The sequence below is a fragment of the Schistocerca piceifrons genome, chromosome 5, assembly GCF_021461385.2.
Source record: "Schistocerca piceifrons isolate TAMUIC-IGC-003096 chromosome 5, iqSchPice1.1, whole genome shotgun sequence".
Taxonomy (NCBI): domain Eukaryota; kingdom Metazoa; phylum Arthropoda; class Insecta; order Orthoptera; family Acrididae; genus Schistocerca; species Schistocerca piceifrons.
In genome coordinates this window covers 271,455,076-271,482,319 of record NC_060142.1, presented here as the reverse complement: position 1 = coordinate 271,482,319, position 27,244 = coordinate 271,455,076, and the positions used below count along the sequence as shown (strand labels likewise).

Below are 27,244 nucleotides of genomic sequence, written 5' to 3'. Positions count from 1 at the left end.
GGTGTAGGAGTAAACTTCGAAAAATCATAAGTAGTTAGAATAAGTATGAAACAGCACTGACAATAGCAGTGAAAAACAGGCTCAAGGAAGATGTTGATTACTTCCAATGCTAGTTGTTGTTGTGGTGGCCTTCAGTCCTGAGACTGCTTTGATGCAGCTCTCCATGCTACCTTATCCTGTGCAAGCTGCTTCATCTCCCAGTACCTACTGCAGCCTACATCCTTCTGAATCTGCTTAGTGTATTCCTCTCTTGGTCTCCCTCTACGATTTTGACCCTCTACGCTGCCCTCCAATACTAAAGTGGTGATCCCTCGATGTCTCAGAACATGTCCTACCAACCGATCCCTTCTTCTAGTCAAGTTGTGCCATAAGCTCGTCTTCTCCCCAATTCTATTCAATACCTCCTCATTTGTTATGTGGTCTACCCATCTAATCTTCAGCATTCTTCTGTAGCACCACATTACGAAAGCTTCTATTCTCTTCATGTCTAAACTATTTATCGTCCATGTTTCACTTCCATACATGGCTACACTCCATACAAATACTTTCAGAAACGACTTCCTGACACTTAAACCAATACGCGATGGTAACAAATTTCTCTTCTTCAGAAACGCTTTCCTTGCCATTGCCAGTCTACATTTTATATCCTCTCTACTTCGGCCATCATCAGTTATTTTGCTCCCCAATTAGCAAAACTCATCTACTACTTTAAGTGTCTCATTTCCTAATCTAATTCCCTCAGCATCACCCGACTTAATTCAATTACATTCCATTATCCTCATTTTGCTGTTGTTGATGTTCATTTTATATCCTCCTTTCAAGACACTGTCCATTCCATTCAACTGCTCTTCCAAGTCCTGACAGAATTACAATGTCATCGGCGAACCCCAAAGTTTTTATTTCTTCTCCATGGATTTTAATACCTATTCCAAACTTTTCTTTTGTTTCCTTTATTGCTTGCTCAATATACAGATCGAATAACATCGGGGATAGGCTACAACCCTGTCTCACTCCCTTCCCAACCACTGCTTCCCTTTCATACCCCTCGACTCTCATAACTGCCATCTGGTTTCTGTACAAATTGTAAACAGCCTTTCGCTCCTTGTATTTTACCCCTGCCACCTTCAGAATTTGAAAGAGAGTATTCCAATCAACATTGTCAAAAGCTTTCTCTAAGTCTACAAATGCTAGAAATGTAGGTTTGCCTTTCCTTAATCTTTCTTCTAAGATAAGTCGTAAGGTCAGTATTGCCTCACGTGTTCCAACATTTCTACGGAATCCAAACTGATCTTCCCCGAGGTCGGCTTCAATCAGTTTTTCCATTCGTCTGTAAAGAATTCGCGTTAGTATTTTGCAGCTGTGACTTATTAAACTTTTAGTTCAGTAATTTTCACATCTGTCAACGCCTGCTTTCTTTGGGATTGGAATTATTATATTCTTCTTTAAGTCTGAGGGTATTTCGCCTGCCTCATACATCTTGCTCACCAGATGGTAGAGTTTTGTCAGGAATGCCTCTCCCAAAGCTGTCAGTAGTTCTAATGGAATGTTGTCTACTCCGGGGGCCTTGTTTCAACTCAGGTCTTTCAGTGCTCTGTCAAACTCGTCACACAGTATCATATCTCCCATTTCATCTTCATCTACATCCTCTTCCATTTCTATAATATTGCCCTCAAGTACATCGCCCTTGTGTAGACCCTCTATATACTCCTTCCAACTTTCTGCATTCCCTTCTTTGCTTAGAACTGGGTTTCCATCAAAGCTCTTGATATTCATATAAGTGGTTCTCCTTTCTCCAAAGGTCTCTTTAATTTTCCTGTAAGCAGTATCTATCTTACCCTAGTGAGATATGCCTCTACATCCTTACATTTGTCCTCTAGCCATCCCTGCTTAGCCATTTTGCGCTTCCTGTCGATCTCATTTTTGAGACGTTTGTATTCCTTTTTGCCTGCTTCATTTACTGCATTTCTATATTTTCTCCTTTCACCAATTAAATTCAATATTTATTGTTACCCAAGGGTTTCTACTAGCCCTCGTCTTTTTACCTATTTGATCCTCTGCTGCTTTCACTATTTCATCCCTCAAAGCTACCCATTCTTCTTCTACTGTATTTCTTTCCCCCATTCCTGTCAATTGTTCCCTTATGCTCTCCTGAAACTCTGTACAACCTCTGGTTTTTTCAGTTTATCCAGGTCCCATCTCCTTAAATTCCCACCTTTTTGCAGTTTCTTCAGTTTTAATCTACAGTTCATAACCAATAGATTGTGGTCAGAGTCCACATCTGCCCCTGGAAATGTCTTACAATTTAAAACCTGGTTCCTAAATCTCTGTCTTACCATTATATAATCTATCTGATACCTTTTAGTATCTCCAGGGTTCTTCCATGTATACAATCGTCTTTCATGATTCTGAAACCAAGTGTTAGCTATGATTAAGTTATGCTCTGCGCAAAATTCTACCAGGCGGCTTCCTCTTTCATTTCTTAGCCCCAATCCATATTCACCTACTATGTTTCCTTCTCTCCCTTTTCCTACTCTTGAATTCCAGTCACCCATGACTATTAAATTTTCGTCTCCCTTCACTACCTGAATAATTTCTTTTATCTCATCATACATTTCATCAATTTCTTCGTCATCTGCAGAGCTAGTTGGCATATAAACTTGTACTACTGTAGTAGGCCTGGGCTTTGTGTCTATCTTGGCCACAATAATGCGTTCACTATGCTGTTTGTAGTAGCTTACCCGCATTCCTATTTTTTTATTCATTATTAAACCTACTCCTGCATTACCCCAATTTGATTTTGTATTTATAACCCTGTATTCACCTGACCAAACGTCTTGTTCCTCCTGCCACCGAACTTCACTAATTCCCACTGTATCTAACCTTAACCTATCCATTTCCCTTTTTAAATTTTCCAACCTACCTGCCCAATTAAGGGATCTGACATTCCACGCTCCGATCCGTAGAACGCCAGTTTTCTTTCTCCTGATAACAACGTCCTCTTGAGTAGTCCCCGCCCAGAGATCTGAATGGGGGACTATTTTATGTCCAGAATATTTTACCCCAGAGGATGCCATCACCATTTAATCATACAGTGAAGCTGCATGCCCTCAGGAAAAATTACGGCTTTAGTTTCCCCTTGCTTTCAGCCGTTCGCAGTACCAGAACAGCAAGGCCATTTTGGTTAGTGTTACAAGGTCAGATCAGTCAATCATTCAGACTGTTGCCCCTGCAACTACTGAAAAGGCTGCTGCCCCTCTTCAGAAACCACACGTTTGTCTGGCCTCTCAACAGATACCCCTCCGTTGTGGTTGCACCTACGGTACGGCTATCTGTATCGTTGAGGCACGCAAGCCTCCCTACCAATGGCAAGGTCCATGGTTCATGGGGGGGGGGGGGGGGGGGGGGGGGGTTCCAATGCTTAGGGTGTATGATGCCTGGAATGCCACAGAAATTTACCACTGCAAACGTATGAGGAGACCCTCTCCAAACTTGGACTGTGATGAAAAAGAAAGTGAAGAATCTCAAAACATTTGGGATTTACTTAAAGTAGATTGATAAGAAATCAAATGAAAATTTGGAGAGGACTAACTATTAGTTGCTGTAATTTACAAGAGAATAAAAAATCAGACTGAGTTCATCTCGAGAGGGAAACACCTGCTGCACGTCATTTAGGGGCATTGGAAGAGATCGACTCTTCTACATCTACATCTACATCTACATCTACATCGATACTCCGCAAATCACATTTAAGTGCCTGGCAGAGGGTTCATCGAACCACCTTCACAGTTCCCTATTATTCCAATCTCGTATAGTGCGTGGAAAGAATGAACACCTATAGCCTTTCGTAAGAGCTCTGATTTCCCTTATTTTATTGTGGTGATCGTTCCTCTCTATGTAGGTCAGTGTCAACAAAATATTTTCGCATTCGGAGGAGAAAGTTGGTGATTGGAATTTAAACTTTCCAGTCTGTGGGTAAGGATTTTTCTTTAAGCGAACGGTTATATATAATTGTTAAGTATGGAGCTAATGCATCAGCATACTCTGAAAGGAACCTAATTGGTATACAGTCTGGATCAGAAGACTTGCTTTTATTAAGTGATGTGAGTTGCTTCACTACTCCGAGGATATTTACTTCTACGTTACTCATGTTGGCAACTGTTCTCGATTCGAATTCTGGAATATTTACTTCGTCTTCTTTTGTGAAGGCATTTCGGAAGGCTGTGTTTAGTAACTCTGCTTTGGCAGCACTGTCTTTGATAGTATCTCCGTTGTTATTATGCAGAGAAGGCATTGATTGTTTCTTGCCACTAACAAACTTCACATACAACCAGAATATCTTTGGATTTTCTGCTAGGTTTCGAGACAAAGTTTTGTTGTGTAAAGTGTTACAGGCACCTCGCATTGAACTCCGCGCTAAATTTCGAACTTCTGTAAAGGATCGCCAATCTTGGTGATTTTGCATTTATTTAAATTTGGCATGTTTGTTTCATTGTTTCTGCAACAGTGTTCTAACCCATTTTGTGTACCAAGGAGGATCAGCTCCATCATTTGTTAATTTATTTGGTATAAATCTCTCAATTGCTGCTGATACTATTTCTTTGAATTTAAGCCACATCTGGTCTACACTTATATTATTAATTTGGAATGAGTGGATATTGTCTGTCAGGATGGCATCAAGTGAATTTTTATCTGCTTTTTTGAATAGGTACATTTTTCGCTTATTTTTCAAGGATTTGGGTTATTGCAATATTCAATCTTGCTACAACAACCCTGTGTTCACTAAACCCTATATCGGTTTTGATGCTCGTTACTAAGTCAGGATTATTTGTTGCTAAGAGGGCAAGTGTGTTTTCACAACCGTTTACTATTCACGTGGGCTCATGAACTAACTGCTCGAAATAATTTTCAGAGAATGCATTTAGCACAGTTTCGGGTGATATTTTATGTGTACCTCCGGAATTAAACATGTATTTTCGCCAACATATCGAGGGTAAATTAAAGTCACCACCAACTATTATCGTATGAGTCAGGTATGTGTGTGAAATGAAACTCAAGTTTTCTTTGAACCTTTCAGCAACTGTATCATCTGAACTGGTAGGTCGGTAAAAGGATCCAATTATTATTTCATTCCGGTTGCCAACAATGACCTCTGCCCATACTAACTCACAGAAAGTATCTACTTCAATTTTGCAACAAGTTAAACTACTTCTGACAGCAACAAACCGGCCACCGCCATCCGTGTTTAGCCCATCTTTTCAGAACACCATTAGGTTCTTCGCAAAAATTTCGGCTGAGCTTATATCCGGCTTTAGCCAGCTTTCAGTGCCTATAACGATTTGAGCATCAGCGCTTTCTTTTAGAGCTCTGGTACTTTCCCAACACAGCTACGACAATTTACAACTATTTTACCAATGGTTCCTGTATCTACGTTCTTCCTGTGTTCAGCCTGCACCCTTTGTGACTGTGGCCCTTCTTGTGTTTTCCCGAGACACTCTAACCTAAAAAACCACCCAGTCCACGCCACACAGCCTCTGCTACCCGTTTAGCCAGCTCCTGCGTATAGTGGACACCTGACCTATTCAGCGGAACCCGAAACCCAACCACCCTTTGCCGCAAGTCAAGGAATCTGCAGCCTACACAGTCGCAGAACCTTCTGAGCCTCTGATTCAGACCCTCCACTCGGCTCTGTACCAGAGGCCCTCAATCGGTCCTGTCGACTATGCTGCAAATGGTGAGCTTTGCTTTCATCTTGCAAGCAAGACTGGCAGCCCTTACCACTTCTGTTAGCTGATCGAAACCAGAGAGAATCTCGTCTGATCCAAAGTGACACACATCATTGGTACCAATATGAGCAACCACCTGCAGTTGGCTGCACCATGTGCTCTTCATGGCATCCGGGAGGACCCTTTCCACATCTGGAATGACTCCACCCGGTATGCACACGGAGTGCACATTGGTTTTGATAGAACATGCTGTTCTTCTTTGGATCGTCTTCCTCTCCTCCATTCTCTATTTCTTTTAAGACTGTTTCAAAACAGATATCTATGTCTTATGGGGTACTCATGCATACAGAGTTTATAAATTTTATTCTCCCTATTTTTGACTTCATTCTTTACCACTTTTTTTTTCTTAATTCTTCCAGCAATGAGATTATTGTAAACCAGTGGAAGTTCCAGTGCACAAGATGATAATGTTTGCACCTTTTCCCATGGGAACAGGTGGACTTCCGCAATACTTCCACCAGTTCAGTCTTTTCGGAAAGAATAACTCGCATTTATCTGAGTTTTATCCAACCATGCAATCTTTCCAAAACTGTTTAACTCTCTTAGTTGGATGTACTTCTGTAATACTCATATATAGCGATTTTGTCTTCTTCTTCTTCTTCTTCTTCTTCTTCTTCTTACTGTGTCTGTGGCTGAGATAAAATCATCCCCTTCCTGTTCTACAGAAGAGTATTTTTCCTTGCGCTTTCACAACCACATTTTTGTGAATGTTCAAAGCATCTGCAGTTCTTTTGGCTACACCATTCTCTCTCTCCAAAATATTGCTGGATCAAGCACACAAACTGATGAGTGATCATGCAAAACGTGAGTGTAGATCACTAAAATTCCTGTTTAGCACTCACACTTTTCCGTGCACTTTTGCTGCAAACTTCAAACATTGTGTAGTGTAAAATAAACATGCCACACACAGAAACAAAGCACACGATGGAAACAAATCTCAACTGTTACTTGACCAATGGTAAAGCCGTCATCACACAGGACGAGGCAGCCAACATTCATGTAAATGCAGACCGGATATCCAACATCGAGAACCAGTGCTATCAGCACATGTGATGGGTAGCAGTTGTCGGTTTTATTTGGCTCCGAAAATATACAGTTTGTTTATGACAGTGGACAAGTGTAAAATTCCTACGTTAGCTCTTTTAAAACACATATTTCCTCCCTTGTCCACATACTAATCATGGTGTTCTGTCTGTGGTATACGTAAATAAAAACTTCACCAGTGTCCATGAGCTTAAAGTAAAACAAAAAGAAAAGATATATGTTCTGTCACTAAGGGCATCAGCTTACAAAAGTTAACAAACTCACTCCAGATAGCCCACTTATCAAATATTACACAAATTTTTTCTATTAATTTCATAAGAAAATCCCACAACCTTTTAGAAAGGCAAAGGTGAGAGAAAAAAAAAAAAAAAGGAAGAAAAGAAATTGATTACAGCAGGAACCCAAACCTGCACCACTCTACCCTTTGTTCCATAATGTGGCACCTGCTACCAACTACACTACACTGAAAGTCTGCAGTGAGTGACCTTGCATTTTATGTTACAGTATTCTAACGGCTTTAATCACTAAAATGTCATTAGGTGACATAATAAGTCCTAACAATAATGACATGTTTTTTCATGAATCTTCGTAAAACTCTAGTTATAATGTGAAAATAACAATACGGCATGTCTTTAACCACCAATATTACATATCCAGTCATTTTAACACAAATCAATATAAAATGAATTGTTCTGGTGGCATTCAATGTGCTGCTGCCTAGAAACAGCATATAGTCATAAGTTGAAGATATAACATAAAAAAAACCACCGAATATGGGCTTCTGCTGAACATGACAAATACAAAATATCATCTCACATTCTGCTTGTGATATAGGAAACATTCTCTCTTCCCATCGGTTCCACGTTACGTGGCATGTTGCCACAATATTGCAGAACTAACTTTGTGTTTCATGTGACAAAATGGGTCCTCAACGTGAAATAGCAGGAAGTGAGATCAGAAAACACAGAGCCACTTCAATGTTAGCTTATTTGTGCATCTGCAACAGACTAGTAACTGCTACTTGCCATTACAGAGCTACTTGATAACTGCAAATACAACAAAAGGGGCAACCAAGTGCATTCTGTGGTTTGTTGCCACAGATTAGTCAGTCACTTTCTTATTCTGATCAAAGTATAGAAGTAAGCAGAAAGTTTGGAAAGTAGTAGTGTGGCACTAGTAGAAGTGAAGCTGTAAGGGTCACAGTACATGCCTGGGTGGCACAGTTGAGTACTGCTCGTGAAAGGCAAGATTCTGTGCCAGAGTCTCAGTAGTGCATACAGTTTTAATTTGTGAAAAAGTTTTATGTCTGTAGCAAACTGCTTTGAGTTGCTTGGTATTGGTTAAATTTGTCAAAGCAAATGGATACAATTTGAGTTTACAGTAATATGCCATGACAGATATTTTCCCTAGCAGTGTGAACAGACTCAAAGGAAGCACACAGTATTACGGAAAAAGAAATATCTCTGTGGCCATTCCCAGGGAGGCTGGAAGATTATTAAAATGACAGGATTTGTTATTTTACCAAAACTCTCCTGCTTAGTTGTAGATGTCTTATGTAAAGGCAGGCTGCTGAGTTTGGAATGGTCAAAATATTTACACAGCAGAATTAAATAATTGATTCAGAAATAAAATTTCCTGATCCAGGGTAGTACTTAGAAATAATGTATTTGTCTGTACATAATCTGATTGTTCATAAAGTAGCCCTTATTAAGGAAAGATCAATTAAAATGGAAAGGATTAAGCTTGTAATAAATCGTTATTTGTTGCAGATTGGAATGAGCATGCGATCGGATAAGATACGCACGTACAATTTCCAGCGAGATACTGTAGTAGATCATCGCATACATTTCGCTGTACATAACTTGAGGGAATTCTTGGAAGGTGGTTTGTTGTTGAACAACCTAATGAGGAAGCTTCAGCAGGAAGACTACAAGGAGCGGCTCTTCTCTGTGATCCACAGTTGAAAAATTATAGCCCATATTTACTGGATGGCAGTTGGTGGTATCATGGCTGGCTTGATGTTGACTGTATTGAGGAAAATTTTAGTGCCTTACTTTGCAACACTCGTGCCTTTTGTCATTGATGTCTGTGTCAAATTTATCACAAAGCACTGTGCAGGTTACAGTAGTGTGCCACATTTTTGTAATATTGTATAGTTAATAACATTTTAAAAATCTGTGCCAAACAGGAAAGTAAACTGCTGATGTTTTCATTTAAGACTGGTGGCAATCTCATATTTGATGCTTCCTTTAATCATGGGGACAATGACCTTGATATCTTGCCCAATTTACCCATGTACTCATAAGTTTTGTCAGACTTGTTCTGTTTATGTATGGTCCAATTTTGTTTTTTGATGGCTGCAGGTTTATTGTTGTGACAGCCCTTTAGCAAATACTATTTAAGTACAAGATTTTAACCAAGACTTTTTTTTGGGAACTTCATATTTAATAACTTCAGTTTACGCTGGTAGTCTGCAAGCTGTCATTGATATCTGAAAATGTACATTACTTTTATCACATGATGCTATTGAGTGGCGCCAGCTTACTTCCACTCTTTTTTTGTGGTAGGATGACAACCAGTTACCGGTTTGTTCTGGTTATCAAACTGACAAAAAGAGATGTTGTACTACATGTTCTGTGATAAGTATGTCAGATGCTGTATTGATTTGGATATAGGTTGCAAAATAAAGAGAGCTGACAATGTTAAAGTTTTTTTTTTCCTCATTTTGTATTTAATATTTGTGGCTGTAGACAAAAATAAAATAAAAATACACATATAAAATAATTTCACTCAGAGTGGGTGTTAAGCTGGGAATGATGACTTTACAGTTGCCTGGCAACTATCATAAGAAATTAAAATAACTTATAGAAATTATTAATAATACTTAGAACAGAACAGATCATTAGTTAGTTCACAAGGTCTCCTGTCAGTGTCATCAGGAGATACCACCCCACAACAGATCCATTACCTTACATAATTAAGTATTCTGAAACGCAATCCCATTGTCTACATATAATGTAGGTTTATACTGGTGCTGTAATGACATAAATATTTACAACTGACTAACTTATAATGTTAAATTTTAATCAAATAAAACACACCAAGTTAGATATTTGAAACCGTTTGAACCACAGTAATGACAGCCAGAAGCATTTTCAATGATTAGATGCTAAATGCTGAGGTGAAGAAAGCATCAGCAGTTAAATCAGTAATTATATTTATGTCACACAGCTAAAGGATTGCAATGGACATGGATGCTCTGCAAATACAAAAATATTACTTAATTTTCACTGTTACCACGTAACAAGAATTGTGCAATACTTTCGGAGTGTCAAAGAAACTATTGCAGCTGCTACAATACCAACATATGGCTGCGATTTCAGTACACTTTAAAAAAATAATGCTGCATATTCAAAATCATCTGCAAGCATACAAAAATACAAGAGAAAAATAATAAAGGTCTCTTCTTATATGGGAAATTAATATAAACTTCCCCACTACAATAGTTCTTAAATCAACTTTCTGTTACAAGACAATGTGGTGCAATTATATCAAAGATGGTTTATGAGATTCATATTCTGCACACTGAAATTTCTTTCAGGTGTCTGTACAGTCAAACCCACTGTACACAAACAATGATGTTAGAGATTAAAAATTGGAAACTCAAAGGCAAGAGATCAGTAATTTCAGCACTGAGCTTATATACTGCAGTACAACAGCATAAGTGTTGTTGCTGCTGAAGATGGTCAGCAATAATTGAGTATACTACAAATATAACAAAGATATAAAGTGTGAAATTCCAATAAGCAACAGAGTTATTTTGCAAGCATGCGAACTACTCACACAACCGACAAAGCTGCCACCTTATCTATCGTGCAACTGTGCTTACGCAAGTAATAATAGTGCAAAAATAAACAACCTTTACAGAAGCAAAAACATCTCAGCGAATAACAACATTTATATTATTCAATTAACATCAAGTAGGCCACCAACCTGTCTCGTGCTTGAAATAACCTCATTTTTTAATGTATTTTTTAACCTAAGCTTCAACATCAGGCACACCATGTCAGAACAAGACATCATCAAATTACATTTATAAGCTTTCACATTATGCCGATGTATAATGGTCTTTTAGGAAACATACAATTATAGTTCTCTTTTTTACATAGAAAAAAAGCATAATTAGGGCTTAACACTCCGTATCACTGCCCATGGACATGGTCATGGAATCACATTTTATAAGTAACCCTTCCACTTTTTGACCTATCAGTAAACCAACGGTTCACAATGCAACATACCTAACAGTGGTGCAACATCTGACACAGCCAGGAATATTAATGCACTTTAATTTATAGCGTGGTACATACAGCACCAGCTAGTAGACATCAACATGCACACACTAAATATGTAACAACTGTATCACGAGACAAACTGGTGGGCTACAAGAGCACCACCACTTTCTTCAACCTGCCATCTTACTTCACACTTCAGTTCACATTCGTCCCATGACACTGACCAGCCACCAGATTCAGAATTGCATAGAAAACCGTGTCCAACTCAGTAACAATTAGGTAGCTGGCTAGGATGACAAATAAATATGTAAAAACATATTTCTCTGATACAGTTTTATGTGGCAGCTGCAGGAAGTGACCACATTTTTAAATGCAGATATGAAGTCAAGATTCTGTGTTTTTCTCACATAATGAAGAAAATGTCAGCGCACTATAGCAGTCTTCGTAGCCCATTCACAACAATTTTCTAACATACTGATAATCTGGACTGTACATTAACAAGAAAGTAAACAGCTGTTGCAGTACTTCAAGAGTAAGAAGGAAGTGCAAACAGAAGGGACATTTCTTGTATAGAAAACACAGTTCATAATATTTAATATTTTGAAATAACACCTATACTACCACTCTCGAAGCACAAAAAACCGTGGCAAATGCAACAGCAGGAGGGAGCTTCAAAGTTGCCCACACTCCATTTAGTCATCGAGTGGTACCTCTCAGTCACACGCTGCACAAGCGGTCACACTGAAAAATGCATTTTCGTTTATTTTGTACGTCCCATTGAACAGCAAAGTAGATCTTGAAGAATTAGCCCACAACAGGGCTAAACATATGTGGCAGCTGCTCCCACACCCGCTGGTGTTGGTTGATCTTCTGGTCTTCGTTTTCCTGGTCCATACTGTCCAATGAATGAACCATCCTCTGTGAATTTACCTGAAAAGTATTTTTTCAAACTATAAACATGCTACTATAGCATTGTCATGAATGTATTATAAACTAGGAACTTGTGCCTAATTCAATTGCTCAATACATACTTTATAGCATCCAATTTCAAATTCAGCTCTGTGTCAATGAATTTGAACCAGGTGAAGGATTTGGAATTCTGAGTGTTTCGGAAGGATTCCTACAGATGGCCCACGAATAGGTTGGCATAGGATGGTGTGATACAGGCACCCGTAACTGTACCCCAGATTTGTTTGTAGGTAATGCCTTCAAAGGAGAAGTATACCAAGGGTCTTACTGAGTCCTTTACAGACTGGAATTCCCTCCCAACCTTGTACAAAAACAGATATCCCATGACTTATCTTCCCCGTCACTCACCACCTCCCAATGTCCCACGACCTGGCCACAAGAACCATTCCCCTCACGACTCGGAACTACCCAGGACTGGAGCAACAGAATTACATTCTCCATCAGGGTTTCGACTGCTCTTGTCCTACCCACTATCCTTCCCATAGTGGTATCCCGCCACTCACCGAACCTACACAAAATCCTCGTCCATCGCTACACAAGCCCTGCTCCCAACCCCTTACCTCATGGCTCATATGCCTGTAACAGACCTAGATGCAAGACCTCCAAACACAACCTACTCCAGTCCGGCCACAAACATGCCACCAAAGGCAGGGCTACCTGTGACACCAGTCATGTGATCTACAAGCTAAGCTGCAACCACAGGCTGCATTCTACGTGGGCATGACAACTAACAAACAGTCTGTCCGCATGAATGGCTACTGACAAACTGTGGCCAAGAAACAGCTGGACCACCTAATTGCAGAACACACCGCCCAACACTACATTCTTCATTTCAGTGACTTCTTCACAGCCTGTGCCACCTGGATCCTTTCCACCAACACCAGTTTCTCTGAATTGCACAGGCGGGAACTCTGGAGGAGATTAGTGTTAAACGTCCCGTCGACAACGAGGTCATTAGAGATGGAGCGCAAGCTCGGGTGAGGGAAGGAAATCGGCCGTGCCCTTTCAGAGGAACCATCCCGGCATTTGCCTGAAGCGATTTAGGGAAATCACAGAAAACCTAAATCAGGATGGCCGGAGACGGGATTGAACAGTCGTCCTCCCAAATGCGAGTCCAGTGTGCTAACCACTGCGCCACCTCGCTCGGTCGCGGGAACTCTCCTTGCAATATATCCTATGCTCCCGTAACCCTCCTGGCCTCAACCTTCATTAGACATTGTCCTTACGCATCTAGTGCCCCCCCCCCCCCCCCCCCCCAATTCCACCAATGCAACCAGTCAATTTACTTATCTCCTTTTCCACTACCACCCACTCGCCTCGCCGCCCTGCCCCGCCCCAGCCTCCTCCTTACCCCCACCTGGTTGCCTCTCCCATCATGTGCTGCTGCTCACAGTCTGGCTTCAGCTGCCAGAGACTGTTGTGTGTGTGTATGTGTGAGTGTTTTGTATATTTTCAACAAAGGCCTTGCCCTTGGCCGAAAGCTCATTTTGTGAGAGTCTTTTTGTTGTGCCTACCTGCGACTTGGCATATCTGCTGTATGGTGACCAGCAACTACCCTTTTCATAATATTGTTATATCCCATCCTGGATTTTCCAATGTTTAAAAGTATATTAACACTATGGAGACCAAGCCCAAGCATAGTTCAGCCTGCAACTCTTTGTTAGAAAGATTACACCTGAGTATGGGTCAGGCGGTGATTTTCTCAATGCATGTTTGTGTGAGAACAATGTTCTGAAGTCTTGCAACCTGCCCCTTGATGGGTGCTGCCATCTTTGTCAATGTCGAATATTTTGGAAGAATCATTAGTGAATGTAACAGCTGCTGTTGTGTGAATGGGTGAACCAATATGACTGCACTGACATAATTTTGTGCACATACTTATTAGGTTTCATTCACAGTTTGTTATAATTCTTTCACAAATACATCATGTTTGTTGAATGAGGCAAGAAATTTCAAATCTCACAAGGAAAATATTGTTCAATAACTCACCTTACATGTTTTTATTCGGAGGATAATTATACTTTCTGTCATCATCATCATCATCATCATCATCATCATCATTATTTTAAAATTTATAATCTACGAGGTATGTCCACAATCTACGAGGTATGTCCACAAAGTAAGTTCCGTTTGGTTATATAAAACCAATGTCTACAGATAAAGAAGAAATATTTATTATACAAAAATCTACAACTTTTAAACTACTTTTCTACATAGCTTCCGAAATTTTGTAGGCGCTTTTCATAGCGTGGCACAAGTTTTTGTATGCCTTCTTCATAGAAGGTTGCTGCCTGTGTATTCAACCAAGTGGTAACATGTTCTTTCAGTTCGTCATCATTGTTGAAGTGTTGACCACCAAGGACAGATTTTAGGCACAAGAAGAGATGAAAGCCGCTAGGAGCGAGGTCCGGGCTGTACGAAGGATGATCAAACGCGTCCCAGGGAAATTCCCGTAAGAGTTGTTTGGTCACATTCGCCATGTGAGGTCGGGCATTATCGTGGAAAAAAACAACACCTTTTGACAGTAATCCTCAGCGCTTGTTCTGTCTTGCGCGGCGCACTTTCTTAATGATATCGCAGTAACCATCTGCATTGATTGTTCGGCCTCGTGGTAAGAAATCAACCAGCAAAATGCCTTTTCCGTACCAAAACAACGGTGCACATGACTTTTCGAGGTGTCAAGATTTGCTTAGGCTTAACCTTCGTTGGGGATGAAGTGTGCCTCCATTCCATTGATTGCTGTATTGTTTCAGGGGTGTCGTACGATACCCAAGTTTCATCCCCCGTTACTATCCGAGAAAGAAAACCATTGCCTTCTTCAAGGTAGCGTGTCAAAAACTGAAGTGCACTGCCTATTCGTTGTTTTTTGTGTTGTTCAGTAAGAATTATGGATACCCAGCGTGAGAAAAGTTTTCGAAATTTCAGTTTTTCAGTAACAATTTCATGAAATATTGATGGGTGAGATTTGCGGAACTTCCATAGTTCGCAATAAGTGTGAACTTAGGGCTGTGCTTAATCTTCTCCTCAATTGTGTGAACCAGTTCATCAGTAACCACAGACGGGCGTCTATTTCGTTCTTCATCGTGCACTTGATAACGTCCTTCATTGAACAGTGTGACCCATCTTCTAACCATTGAATCACTCATAGGATTTTGTCCGTAAATCTCGCAGATTTGCCGATGAATTTCGTTTGGTTTAACTTTCTTTGCATTTAGAAAACGAATCACAAATCTGATTTCACACGCGGCGGCATTTTCAATTACGGCTGACATTATACAGAAGCACTACAAAGCAGACGTTGGCAGGAAGGATCAGAAAATGGCGTACATGTCTTCTCCTTGAGTCAGAGCAACTGCCACCCTCTCTCGGAACTGCGATCGCAGCACTGCCACGGATAGAAATAGAAATGGAACTTACTTTGTGGATGACCCTCGTATCAAAGAATTAAAGCAAATATGAAAAATACATCTTCAAGCTTAACTATTTTTAACTATGTATTACTACATTGATTAAGAACTAAAGTAAATATGAAAAAGAAATCTTGAAGCTTAGCTGTTTTTAACTATGTACCACTACATCGATTACATATGTGCCAGTAATGCTTTAAATAATGACGTAAATGGCCAGTTTCCTAGGCCAACTTTTCTTCAAGTGGCCTCTCTCCAAAGTGTTAACACTACTATACACTTCTCATCTATTCATATATCTACAGGAGTATTACAAAAGAAAGGCTAATTGACCAACTAAGAAATAAAATTATATGAGAAATCTAGACAGAAAAGAAAATCTGCAAACAAATGATGCAAATAAGCTAGAAGAAAAGGGGGGGGGGGGGGGGGATCTATGGCTCCAAAAACAAGCTGCATATGAATCTCCAGAAAGACTTCTTACTTTGTCCTTATTGCCAACATTTCCAAGATGCACTGCCCTGCTGGTAACTTTGCTCTATTAAATTAACTTGGTCAACTGAGATACACTGAAGAGCCAAAGAAACAGGCACACCGGCCTAATACTGTGTGGGGCACCTGCGAGCACGTGGAAGTGCCACAACATGACGTGGCATGGACTCAGCTAATGTCTAAAGTAGTGCTGTAGGAAATTGACACCACGAATCCTGCAGGGCTGTCCATAAATCCATAAGGGTACGAGGGGGTGGATATCTCTTCTGAATAGCACATTGCTAGGCATCCCAGATATACTCAATAATGTTCATGTCTGGGGAGTTTGGTGGCCAGCAGTTGTCTTTAAACTCAGAAAAGTGTTCCTGGAGCTCCTCTGTAGCAATTCTGGATGTACGGGGTGACACACTGTCCTGCTGGAATTTCCCAAGTCTGTTAGGATGCACAATGGATGCAGGTGATCGGACAGGATGCTTATGTGTGTGTCACCTGTCAGAGTCATATCTAGTCATATCAGGGGTCCCATATCACTCCAGTTGCACATGTCCCACACCATTACAGAGCCTCCACCAGCTTGAGCAGTCCCCTGCTGACGTGCAAGGTCCAGGGATTAATGAGGTTGTCTCTGTACACGTCCACCCACTCAATACAATTTGAAATGAGACTCATCCGACCAAGCAACCTGTTTCCAGTCAGCTACAGTCCAATGTTGGTGTTGACAGGCCCAGGTAAGGTGAAAAGCTTTGTGTCATGCAGTCGGGAGTGGGCCTTTGGCTCTGAAAGCCCATATCGATGATGTTTCATTGAATGGTTCGCACATTGACACTTGTTGATGGCCCAGCACTGAAATCTGCAGCAATTTGCAGAAGGGTTGCACTTCTGTCATGCTGGGTGATTATCTTCAGACGTTGTTGGTGCCTTTCTTGCAGGATCTTTTCACGGCCGCAACAATGTCGGAGATTTGATGTTTGATGGAATTCCTGATATTTATGGTACACTCGTGAAATGGTCATATGGGAAAATCCCCACTTCATCATTACATCAGAGATGCTGTGTCCCATCACTCATGCGCCAACTACAACACCATGTTCAAGCTCACTGAAATTGATTACCTGCCATTGTAGCAGCAGTAACCGATCTAACAACTGCACCAGACACTTCTTATCTTATGTATGTGTTGCCAACTGCAGCAACATATTCTGCCTGTTTACATATCTCTGCATTTGAATATGCATGCATATACCAGTTTCTTTGGCACTTCAGTGGTTTCGTAGATCTTACCTCATTGATCTCAGTATGTTTTAACTTATCCATTACTTGCTCTCCTGCCTTCCTCTTGCAAGGTCAATGGCTAATCAATTCAAGCTAATGAGCAATGCACAGCATCCTAATCCGTAAGGTACTGCCTTATTCCCAAACAAGCTGCCCCAGCATTAATCTACACTAATAATAAATCTTTGAAACTGTTGTGTCTGGCTGTCTTTGAACAAGCTAATCTCCACAGCTACCAGATGAATTTTCATGGGATTTTCACAGGTAATTTGAAAATAGTTTTGGGTAATGCATAGGCTATATTTCATGAAAATCTGAGCACGGAAAAATTGATATTCATACATATTATAAAAATTAATGTTAGTACCAAATCTCGTCCAAAATCTCTGGACCAGTTCCAACCAAACTTGGTACTTACTGTCTGCAAAAAATCGCTGGGAGGTAAAGACCACCTATCTATCAAAGGGGTGGGGGTGAAAGAGAAATGTTAACTATGATGTATGAATACCCAGATTTTATTCATTCAGTATTTGAGAATGAGAGCACTTAGTGACTTCAACAAACTTTACACACAATTCCAAACCTTTACAAAACTTTTCTTACTGACACCGCCTACATCATGACAAACAGAAAAAGTTTATTGATTACTACATTTTTGCTGTACATGCAGTAAAATTGTCGCATGAGGCCTGACATTCACATTTATTGCTTCTTTGTTAATAACTCTATTTTTAGCACAATTAGCTTACTGTCTGCAAAAAAAATCGCTGGGTGGAGGGTACCCTTTACCACTACCAGTCATTTCCTTTCCTGTTCCACTCACAAATAGAGTGAGGCAAAAACGAATGTTTATATGCCTCCATATGAGCCCTAGTTTCTCTTATCTTATCTTCATGGTCCTTGCACAAAATGCATGTTGGCAGCAGTACAATCATTCAGCAGTCACCTTCAAATGACGGTTGTCTAAATATTCCCACTTTTGAAAATAATGTCGCCTTCCCTACAGGGATTCCTATTTGATTTGCCGAACACCTCCATAAGACTTGTGTGTTATTCGAACCTACCAGCAACAAATCTAGCAGCCCACCTCTGAATTGCTTTGACGTCTTCCTTCAATACGCCCCTGTACAGATCCCAAACACTAAAGCAATACTCAAGAATAAGTCGCAACAGCCTCCTTTACAGGTGAACCACTCTTTTCTAAAATTCTCCCAATAATCTGATGACCGTGAGTCTTCCCTATCACAGTTATCACATGCTGGTTCCAATTCATATCGCTGTGGAAAGTTGTGCCCAGATATTTAAATGACTTGACTGTCGTGCAGGACACTAGTAATACTGTATCTGAACATTACAGTTTTGTCCTTCATATTCATCCACATTAACTTACACTTTTCCATATTTAGAGCTAGCTGCCATTCTTCACGACAACTAAGCCATCGTGTATCGTCCTAGAGTCATTCAACTTTGACACCTTACAGTACACCACAGCACCATCAGCAAACAATTGCTGACTGCTACTCAACCTGTCTGCCAAATCATTTATGTACACAGAGAACAACAGTGGTCCTATCACACTTCCCTGGGGCACCCCTGACGATGCGCTTGTCCTGATGAACATTCACCATTGAAGTCAGCATACTGGGTTTTATTTCTTAAAAAGTCTTCAAGCCACTCACATATCTGTGAACTTATTCCATATGCTCATACCTTCGTTAACAGCCTGAAACAGGGCAACGTGTCAAATGCTTTCTGGACATCTAGAAATATGGAATCTCCCTGTTGCCATTCATCCACAGTTCGCAGTATATCTTTTGAGAAAAGGGCATGCTGAGTTTCACTCAAGCAATGCTTTCTAAAACTGTGATATTTCATGGGCATAAACTTCTCAGTCTTGAGAAAGTTTATTGTATTTGAACTGAGAATATGTTCAAGGATTCTGCATTCAAACCGAAGTTAGGGATACCGGTCTGTAATTTTGCAGGTCTGTTCCTTTACCTTTCTTATATATTTGAGTCACCCGTGCTTTTTTGCAGTCGCTTGGGGCTATGTGCATTATATTTCCATTGTTTCTCTACACCAGAGATTTTTATAACTATGTCGTCAATATGGGAGTCTGTCTGATGGTCAAATGATTGTAATGTTTGTACGATTCTCCTTTGTGAATGGTTTCTTGAATGTGAAACTTAAAACTTTGGCTTTCGTTTTGCTCTCTTCAACTGCCACACCAGATTTGTCAACAAGGGACTGGGCCTTAGACCCACATATGATACTGAATGTACCTACAAAATCATATCATTGTCCAACACACAGTTCATCAGAAGAGATGAGGGAAGGAGGAGATGGACAGAAAGGTGGACTAATAGAACTAAAATAAATATGTACCAGGGTAACACTGGATACTCAGCTAGTCTTGAATAAATCTACAAAATTTTACATGCGGTGTTTACCACAAGGAGTATGATTTCTGTCATTTTATAACCTAACCGTTCCAACTGTTTGTCTCCACTTTAGTCTTTGTATATTTTTATTTCTAGCTTATAAGGGCGGTGGCTTTTTCCATCAGATGTAAAGACTTTTCTGCCTTTGAGTTGGCGTATTAGCTTATATGCTTCGATTTTACATCTAGCAAAGCAGATTGCTACTTGAGTCATAATCTACACCTGAATCTGTAATCTGCAAACCACTGTCATGTGCATGGCAGAGGCTACACCCCATTGTACCAGTTATTAGGGTTTTTGCCCATTCTATTCACATATTGAGTGCAGGAACAATGACTGCTAAATGCATCTGTGTGTGCTGTAATTAATCTAATCTTGTTCTCACAATCCCTATGTGGGAAATATGCAGGAGGCTGTAATACAGTGTATTCCTAGAATCATCATTTAAAGCCATTTCTTGAAACTTTGTAGTTGACTTTATCAGAACAGTTTGCGTCTACCTTAAAGAGTCTGCCAGATCAGTTTCTTCAGCATCTCTGTGACACTCTCCCATGGGTAAAACAAACCTGTGACCATTTGCGCTGCCTTTTTCTGTATACATTCAATATTCCCTGTTGGTCCTATTTGGTCTGGTCGCACACACTTGAGCAATATTCTGGAATGGGACGCACAATTGCTTTGTAAGCAATCTCGTTTGTAGATTGACTGCACTTCCCCAGTAGTCTACCAATAAACCGACATCTACCACCTGCTTTACCCACAATGAAGCCTATGTGATCATTCTATTTAATATCCCTACAAAATGTTATACCCAGGTATTTGCATGAGTTTGCCGATTCCAAATGTGACTCATTGATATTATACTCATAGTATCCTGTGTTTTTTCATTCTGTGATATATGAAATTTACTCCTGCCATTGTACAACTGCGATTTCACTGCAGCTTGAAATGAACACTTTGCAGTATCAGTCTGCATGAGGCATCACAATATTAGTAGTAAACTTCCAAGAATTATTATTGTCTTACCTCTGCAGGATACCTAGACCAAGGTAGCAAATCCGCCACCCGCTGATGCTGTTTCTGCTTTCCTTTGCTGACGACCATACTGACCAATGAAAGAACCATCTTCATTCATACCTTCTGCATGGCCACACGCCGGCATCCAAAAGCAAAAATGTTACATACAAAAAATAGCTACCAAGCTACAACAACAAAACAGAAAAAGCAGCATGCAAAACACAGTAAAACAAAATGGTGCTAATATAAGACAGAAAGAGAATGTAAAAAATTTTCTCATCTCTCTGGGGCATCAACATGCATGTGACACAAAATACATTTTCTTTCGAGTGCTGTAAGTATACTTTCCAGACAAACATATTACGAGATGAAATAAAGTGTCAAACAGCCAAATACAGTATCTCTTACCATTAACACTGCACTCTTGTTCACAAGGAAGAAATGTGGTCACCAGACAAACTATACTTCCACGAGTTTTGAAAGATCTAAGCTCAATAATAACAACTGAGATATATTTTACAAAATTATTTGTCTCCCATCTTGTCATTTAATTATATTCAGAGAACTGTTGTAACTGTATCATTTTGGCATCAGGCACAAAAGCGCAAGTACGAGTTTTATGCATCAAAGAATGCACCTCAAGATCCTTGCCCCAAATCTATCATTGTGGGGACATTAACACATCCATAATATATCACATCATGGGTGTCCTAGTTCTGCATTCTGTTGCACCCAGCACCTCCTACAGAAAGGTGGAGGTCAACACATACTGTGGCAAACGCTGGTGTGTATAGAAACTCTACTGAGATAAGAAATCCACTTCTGCTAAACACCAATGTACTATATCATGTGTATATGAGTGAGTAAGCAAAAAGGAAATTTCTTGTCTTAAAGACGGGGAACTATAATATACAGTAGGGTAATAACAAGTCTGTCAGCAGCACGGAGATACTAACCTACAAAGGAGACAAAATCTCTGAAAATGGGGTAAAATACTCTGCAAGTATAACAGTACTCCATTTAAACTGAGTACAGACTACACTGGAGGGAATGTAAGGACATTACAAAACACAGGAGAATTAGAAAACTTAAATGTATGATTTAGTGAAGAATTTGAGCAGGAAAAAGGGGAAAAAACATGTTCTACTGAGGAAAGAGAGAAAACTGAAACAGGAGTTGTCACCCTGCAAACAAATCAAACTAGAAAATACTCATCATGTGAAAAACTACAGTGACAGGTTGATGTTCATTAAATTCCAAGGACACTGTAGTAATTTAAGTGTAAATGCAAACAAATGACCACCATGGCTATAAAGTTGAGATCATGAACAGAGAACTAAGATACATCATGGTTTAAGAAGCTAAATTGTAACTTATATAATGTAACTGGATAGATAAGAAATCTACTCATTAAGTTGCGGCAGGAGAACACACACATATAACAAAAGCACTGGAATTTGCAAGCTTTTGCAGTCAGTAGCTCCTTCTGACAGAAAGGCTGAACGGGAATGGACAGAGGTGTAGGAAAACAGCTGGTGAGGTTTAGGACAAGAAGAAACTTTGGAAAAGTTGTCTAGAACCTTGACTTTAGGGAAGACTTACCAGATGGGATGAGAACGAAAGACTGATTGCTGGGGGCTACACAGGAAAAATTTGAAAACCTGAGAGTGTATTCCAACTTAAGACATTTTTGTTCAGTACCAGTTCACATTAAACATTTTTAAAATTTTGCTAGCTCTTTATCAATTTCTTTCAGGCTTAATCTGTAATTTACGGTCGTATGCTTCTGAGAAAGCTCCAGTTTTTTATTACTTCAACTTATCTACTTTTGACATTTCAACTCCTTCTCTACTTCTTGAATTTCAACAGAAATTTCATTAGTAATTGGTTGTGATCACTATCAATGTCAGCAGCTGTATAACTTTCAGTCCTTCATTTGAGACAAGAATTTTTGTTTTCCTGAAATATTGGTTATCTCATTTCCTTTTTCAGTTCCTTAGCATCTTTCACATATACTTGCCCCAGGCAGAATTTTATTGATCTTTCTTCCATCTCATTTTTCTTGCCAAAGTAGAGCTTTCCTTTTACTTTTTGTTCTCTATCTTACTTCGTGATTGCACTCCTGTCTTCCATTATGATTAAATTCTCAACCCCTTCGATGTATTTTGCATGTTTTTCTGTTTCAATGTCATTCACATCTATGGTTACCAATTTACATATACAATTACAGTATCTATTGGATGTCCATTCAATGTCATCAGTACTGTTCTTTCTGTTGTTGCAGATTATCTTTTGTTGTATCACAAAATCTCCTATTTGCTCTTATTCCTACTGCTGCTTTACTATTATATAACCCACAATGAATAAGCCCACGATCTTCACATCAAACATCTCCCCATACTCTCCATCATATCTCACTGACTCTTAAAATATTTACCAGCATTCTTCCTATTTCAACCTTCAGATTCTTCTAGTTTTCCACGCTACTTTTGTGCTGTAACATTCCATACATCCACAGTAATTAGCATTCTATTTTTGTACGACATCTCGTATCAAGTAGTCTGTCAGAGATCCAAATGGGGGGAATATTTTAACCTGGCGGTAGCCATTATAACATTATGGCAGTGTCTCCACACACACACACACACACACACACACACACACACACACACACACACACACACACACACTATAATACAGGTTCAGCTATCAATTCTGCATGAGTCTTCAGGTGCCATTAACTACTGTCAATGTGGGAAAACTTCCAAGTCATAAAAAGTAATTTCTCAATTTTACTGGTATATACTAACCTGTGAAAGAGAATGGCTGGTTAAATATACTTACACCACACTGAGTTACGAAACACTATTAAAGCAAGCAAGTTAAAAAAAAGTCTCATTCTGTAATTTCATTCAAGTCATAAGCCATTCACGCACCTGTATCACCATCACCATACTCCGCCATTGAATCCGTATCACTTTCTGGTGCAGCTTTCTGATCACTGGCAGTTGATCCACGACCATGTGACTTGTTATCAAGCCTAAATGAAATGAAGTAAAATGAATAAATAAATACACATGAGGAAAAACAGAAGATTTGTGTGTGTGTGTGTGTGTGTGTGTGTGTGTGTGTGTGTGTGAGAGAGAGAGAGAGAGAGAGAGAGAGAGAGAGAGAGAGAGAGAGATAGTGGGGGAGAGGGGGGGGGGGGTAGATTAGACATTCATTCCACACATTTCAGACTAGACGTACACAATGCACTTTGGTCCACGTGTATGTTGGATGCCATGTTTTGCTTATTCTCTTATTCTCAAATGTTTGTGTAGATTTTCTTTCAGAGTCCTGCAATATGAAATTCTTTGTTGACATGGTACCAAAAAAAGCAGTCCCACTTACTAACTCAAATCCATATCGACAAGTTTTACAAAGTATTTCACTATTAACTCTGAACTGGTTTATACTGATGGTGGATGAGTATTCGTATCCAATTTGCTATATATATCTGCCAACTTCTGAAATGGACTATCGATAAAATTCATGCTTGACAAAAAAATCTAATGAATTTTGATATACCCCGGCTTGACGAAAATAATGATACTTTCGTGCTGTTGTTGTTGTTGTTGTTGTTGTTGTGGTCTTCAGTCCTACGACTGGTTTGATGCAGCTCTCCATGCTAATCTACCGTGTGCAAGCTCCTTCATCTCCCAGTACCTACTGCAACCTACATCCTTCTGAATCTGCTTAGTGTATTCATCTCTTGGTCTCCCTCTACGATTTTTACCCTCCACGCTGCCCTCCAATGCTAAATTTGTGATCCCTTGATGCCTCAGGACATGTCCTACCAGCCGATCCCTTCTTCTAGTCAAGTTGTGCCAGAAACTTCTCTTCTCTCCAATCCTATTCAATACCACCTCATTAGTTACGTGATCTACCCACCTAATCTTCAACATTCTTCTGTAGCACCACATGTCGAAAGCTTCTATTCTCTTCCTGTCCAAACTATTTATTGTCCATGTTTCACTTCCATACATGGCTACACTCCATACAAATACTTTCAGAAACGACTTCCTGACACTTAAATCTATACTTGATGTTAACAAATTTCTCTTCTTCAGAAACTCTTTCCTTGCCATTGCCAGTCTACATTTTATATCCTCTCTACTTCGACCATCATCAGTTATTTTGCTCCCCAAATACCAAAACTCCTTTACTACTTTAAGTGTCTCATTTCCTAATCTAATTTCCTCAGCATCACCCGACTTAATTCGACTACATTCCATTATCCTTGTTTTGCTTTTGTTGATGTTCATCTTATATCCTCCTTTCAAGACACTGTCCATTCCATTCAACTGATCTTCCAAGTCCTTTGCTGTCTCTGACAGAATTACAATGTCATCGATGAACCTCAAAGTTTTTATTTCTTCTCCCTGGATTTTAATACCTACTCCAAATTTTTCTTTTGTTTCCTTTACTGCTTGCTCAATATACAGATTGAATAACATCGGGGAGAGGCTACAACCCTGTCTCACTCCCTTCCCAACCACTGCTTCCCTTTCATGTCCCTCGACTCTTATAAATGCCATCTGGTTTCTGTACAAATTGTAAATAGCCTTTCGCTCCCTGTATTTTACCCCTGCCACCTTCAGAATTTGAAAGAGAGTATTCCAGTTAACATTGTCAAAAGCTTTCTCTAAGTCTACAAATGCTAGAAACGTAGGTTTGCCTTTTCTTAATCTTTCTTCTAAGATAAGTCGTAACGTCAGTATTGCCTCACATGTTCCCACATTTCTACGGAATCCAAACTGATCTTCCCCGAGGTCGGCTTCTATCAGTTTTTCCACTCGTCTGTAAATAATTCGTGTTAGTAATTTGCAGCTGTGACTTATTAAATTGATAGTTCGGTAATTTTCACATCTGTCAACGCCTGCTTTCTTTGGGATTGGAATTATTATATTCTTCTTGAAGTCTGAGGGTATTTTGCCTGTCTCGTATATCTTGCTCACCAGATGGAAGAGTTTTGTCAGGACTGCCTCTCCCAAAGCTGTCAGTAGTTCCAATTTAATGTTGTCTACTCCTGGGGCCTTGTTTCAACTTAGGTCTTTCAGTGCTCTGTCAAACTCTTCACCCAGTATCGTATCTCCCATTTCATCTTCATCTACATCCTCTTCCATTTCTATAATATTGCCCTCAAGTACATTGCCCTTGTATAGACCGTCTATATACTCCTTCCACCTTTCTGTTTGCCCTTCTTTGCTTAGAAATGGGTTTCCATCTGAGCTCTTGATATTAATACAAGTGGCTCTCGTTTCTCCAAAGGTCTCTTTAGTTTTCCTGTAGGCTGTATCTATCTTACCCCTAGTGAGATAAGCCTCCACATCCTTACATTTGTCCTCTAGCCATGCCTGCTTAGCCATTTTGCACTTCCTGTCAATCTCATTTTTGAGACGTTTGTATTCCTTTTTGCCTGCTTCATTTACTGCATTTTTATATTTTCTCCTCTCATCAATTAAATTCAATATTTCTTCTGTTACCCAAGGATTTCTAGTAGCCCTCGTCTTTTTACCTACTTGATCCTCTGCTGCCTTAACTACTTCATCCCTCAGAGCTACCCATTCGTCTTCTACTGTATTTCTTTCCCCCATTCCTGTCAATCATTCCCTTATGCTCTGCCTGAAACTCTGTACAACCTCTGGTTTAGTCAGTTTATCCAGGTCCCATCTCCTTAAATTCCCACCTTTTTGCAATTTCTTCAGTTTTAATCTACAGTTCATAACCAATAGATTGTGGTCAGAGTCCACATCTGCCCCTGGAAATGTCTTACAATTTAAAACCTGGTTCCTAAATCTCTGTTTACCATTATATAATCTATCTGATACCTTTTAGTATCTCCAGGATTCTTCCATATATACAACCTTCTTTTATGATTCTTGAACCAAGTGTTAGTTATGATTAAGTTACGCTCTGTGCAAAATTCTACCAGGCGGCTTCCTCTTTCATTCCTTACCCTCATTCCATATTCACCTACTATCTTCTCTTCCTTTTCCCACTATCGAATGCCAGTCACCCATGACTATTAAATTTTCGTCTCCCTTCACTACCTGAATAATTTCTTTTATCTCATCATACATTTCTTCAATTTCTTCGTCATCTGCAGAGCTAGTTGGCATATAAACTTGTCCTACTGTAGTAAGCGTGGGCTTCGTGTCTATCTTGGCCACAATAATGCGTTCACTATGCTCTTTGTAGTAGCTTACCCGTACACCTATTTTTTTTATTCATTATTAAACTTACTCCTGCATTACCCCTATTTGATTTTGTATTTATAACCCTTTATTCACCTGACCAGAAGTCTTGTTCCTCCTGCCACCGAACTTCACTAATTCCCACTATATCTAACTTTAACCTATCCATTTCCCTTTTTAAATTTTCTAACCTACCTGCCCGATTAAGGGATCTGACATTCCACACTCCAATCCGTAGAATACCAGTTTTCTTTCTCCTGATAACGACGTCCTCCTGAGTAGTCCCCG

At 39.8% G+C, this 27,244-nt stretch overlaps 2 protein-coding genes across 5 annotated transcripts in view; one reads left to right on the top strand and one right to left on the bottom strand.

Moving 5' to 3' along the window:
• The window catches only part of LOC124797892 (peptide chain release factor 1-like, mitochondrial), a 76,020-nt gene extending 66,486 nt beyond the window's left edge, over positions 1-9,534 (top strand). The window contains exon 7 of the mRNA XM_047261004.1: positions 8,597-9,534. Within this exon, the coding sequence (XP_047116960.1) occupies positions 8,597-8,791 (195 nt within the window). The 3' untranslated portion in view covers positions 8,792-9,534. The remainder of the gene's footprint in view (positions 1-8,596) is intronic.
• Positions 9,530-27,244, bottom strand: part of LOC124797891 (neuroglian) — a 102,401-nt gene continuing 84,686 nt past the window's right edge. For 3 of the 4 annotated variants that reach the window (XM_047261002.1, XM_047261000.1, XM_047261001.1), the window contains exons 22-23: positions 23,654-23,757; positions 9,530-12,049 (exon numbers count right to left, since the gene is read on the bottom strand). In XM_047261002.1, the coding sequence (XP_047116958.1) occupies positions 11,940-12,049; positions 23,654-23,757 (214 nt within the window). In that variant the 3' untranslated portion in view covers positions 9,530-11,939. Of the gene's footprint in view, positions 12,050-20,726; positions 20,841-23,653; positions 23,758-27,244 lie in introns of all 4 variants that reach the window. The other variant, XM_047261003.1, reaches the window with a different exon arrangement.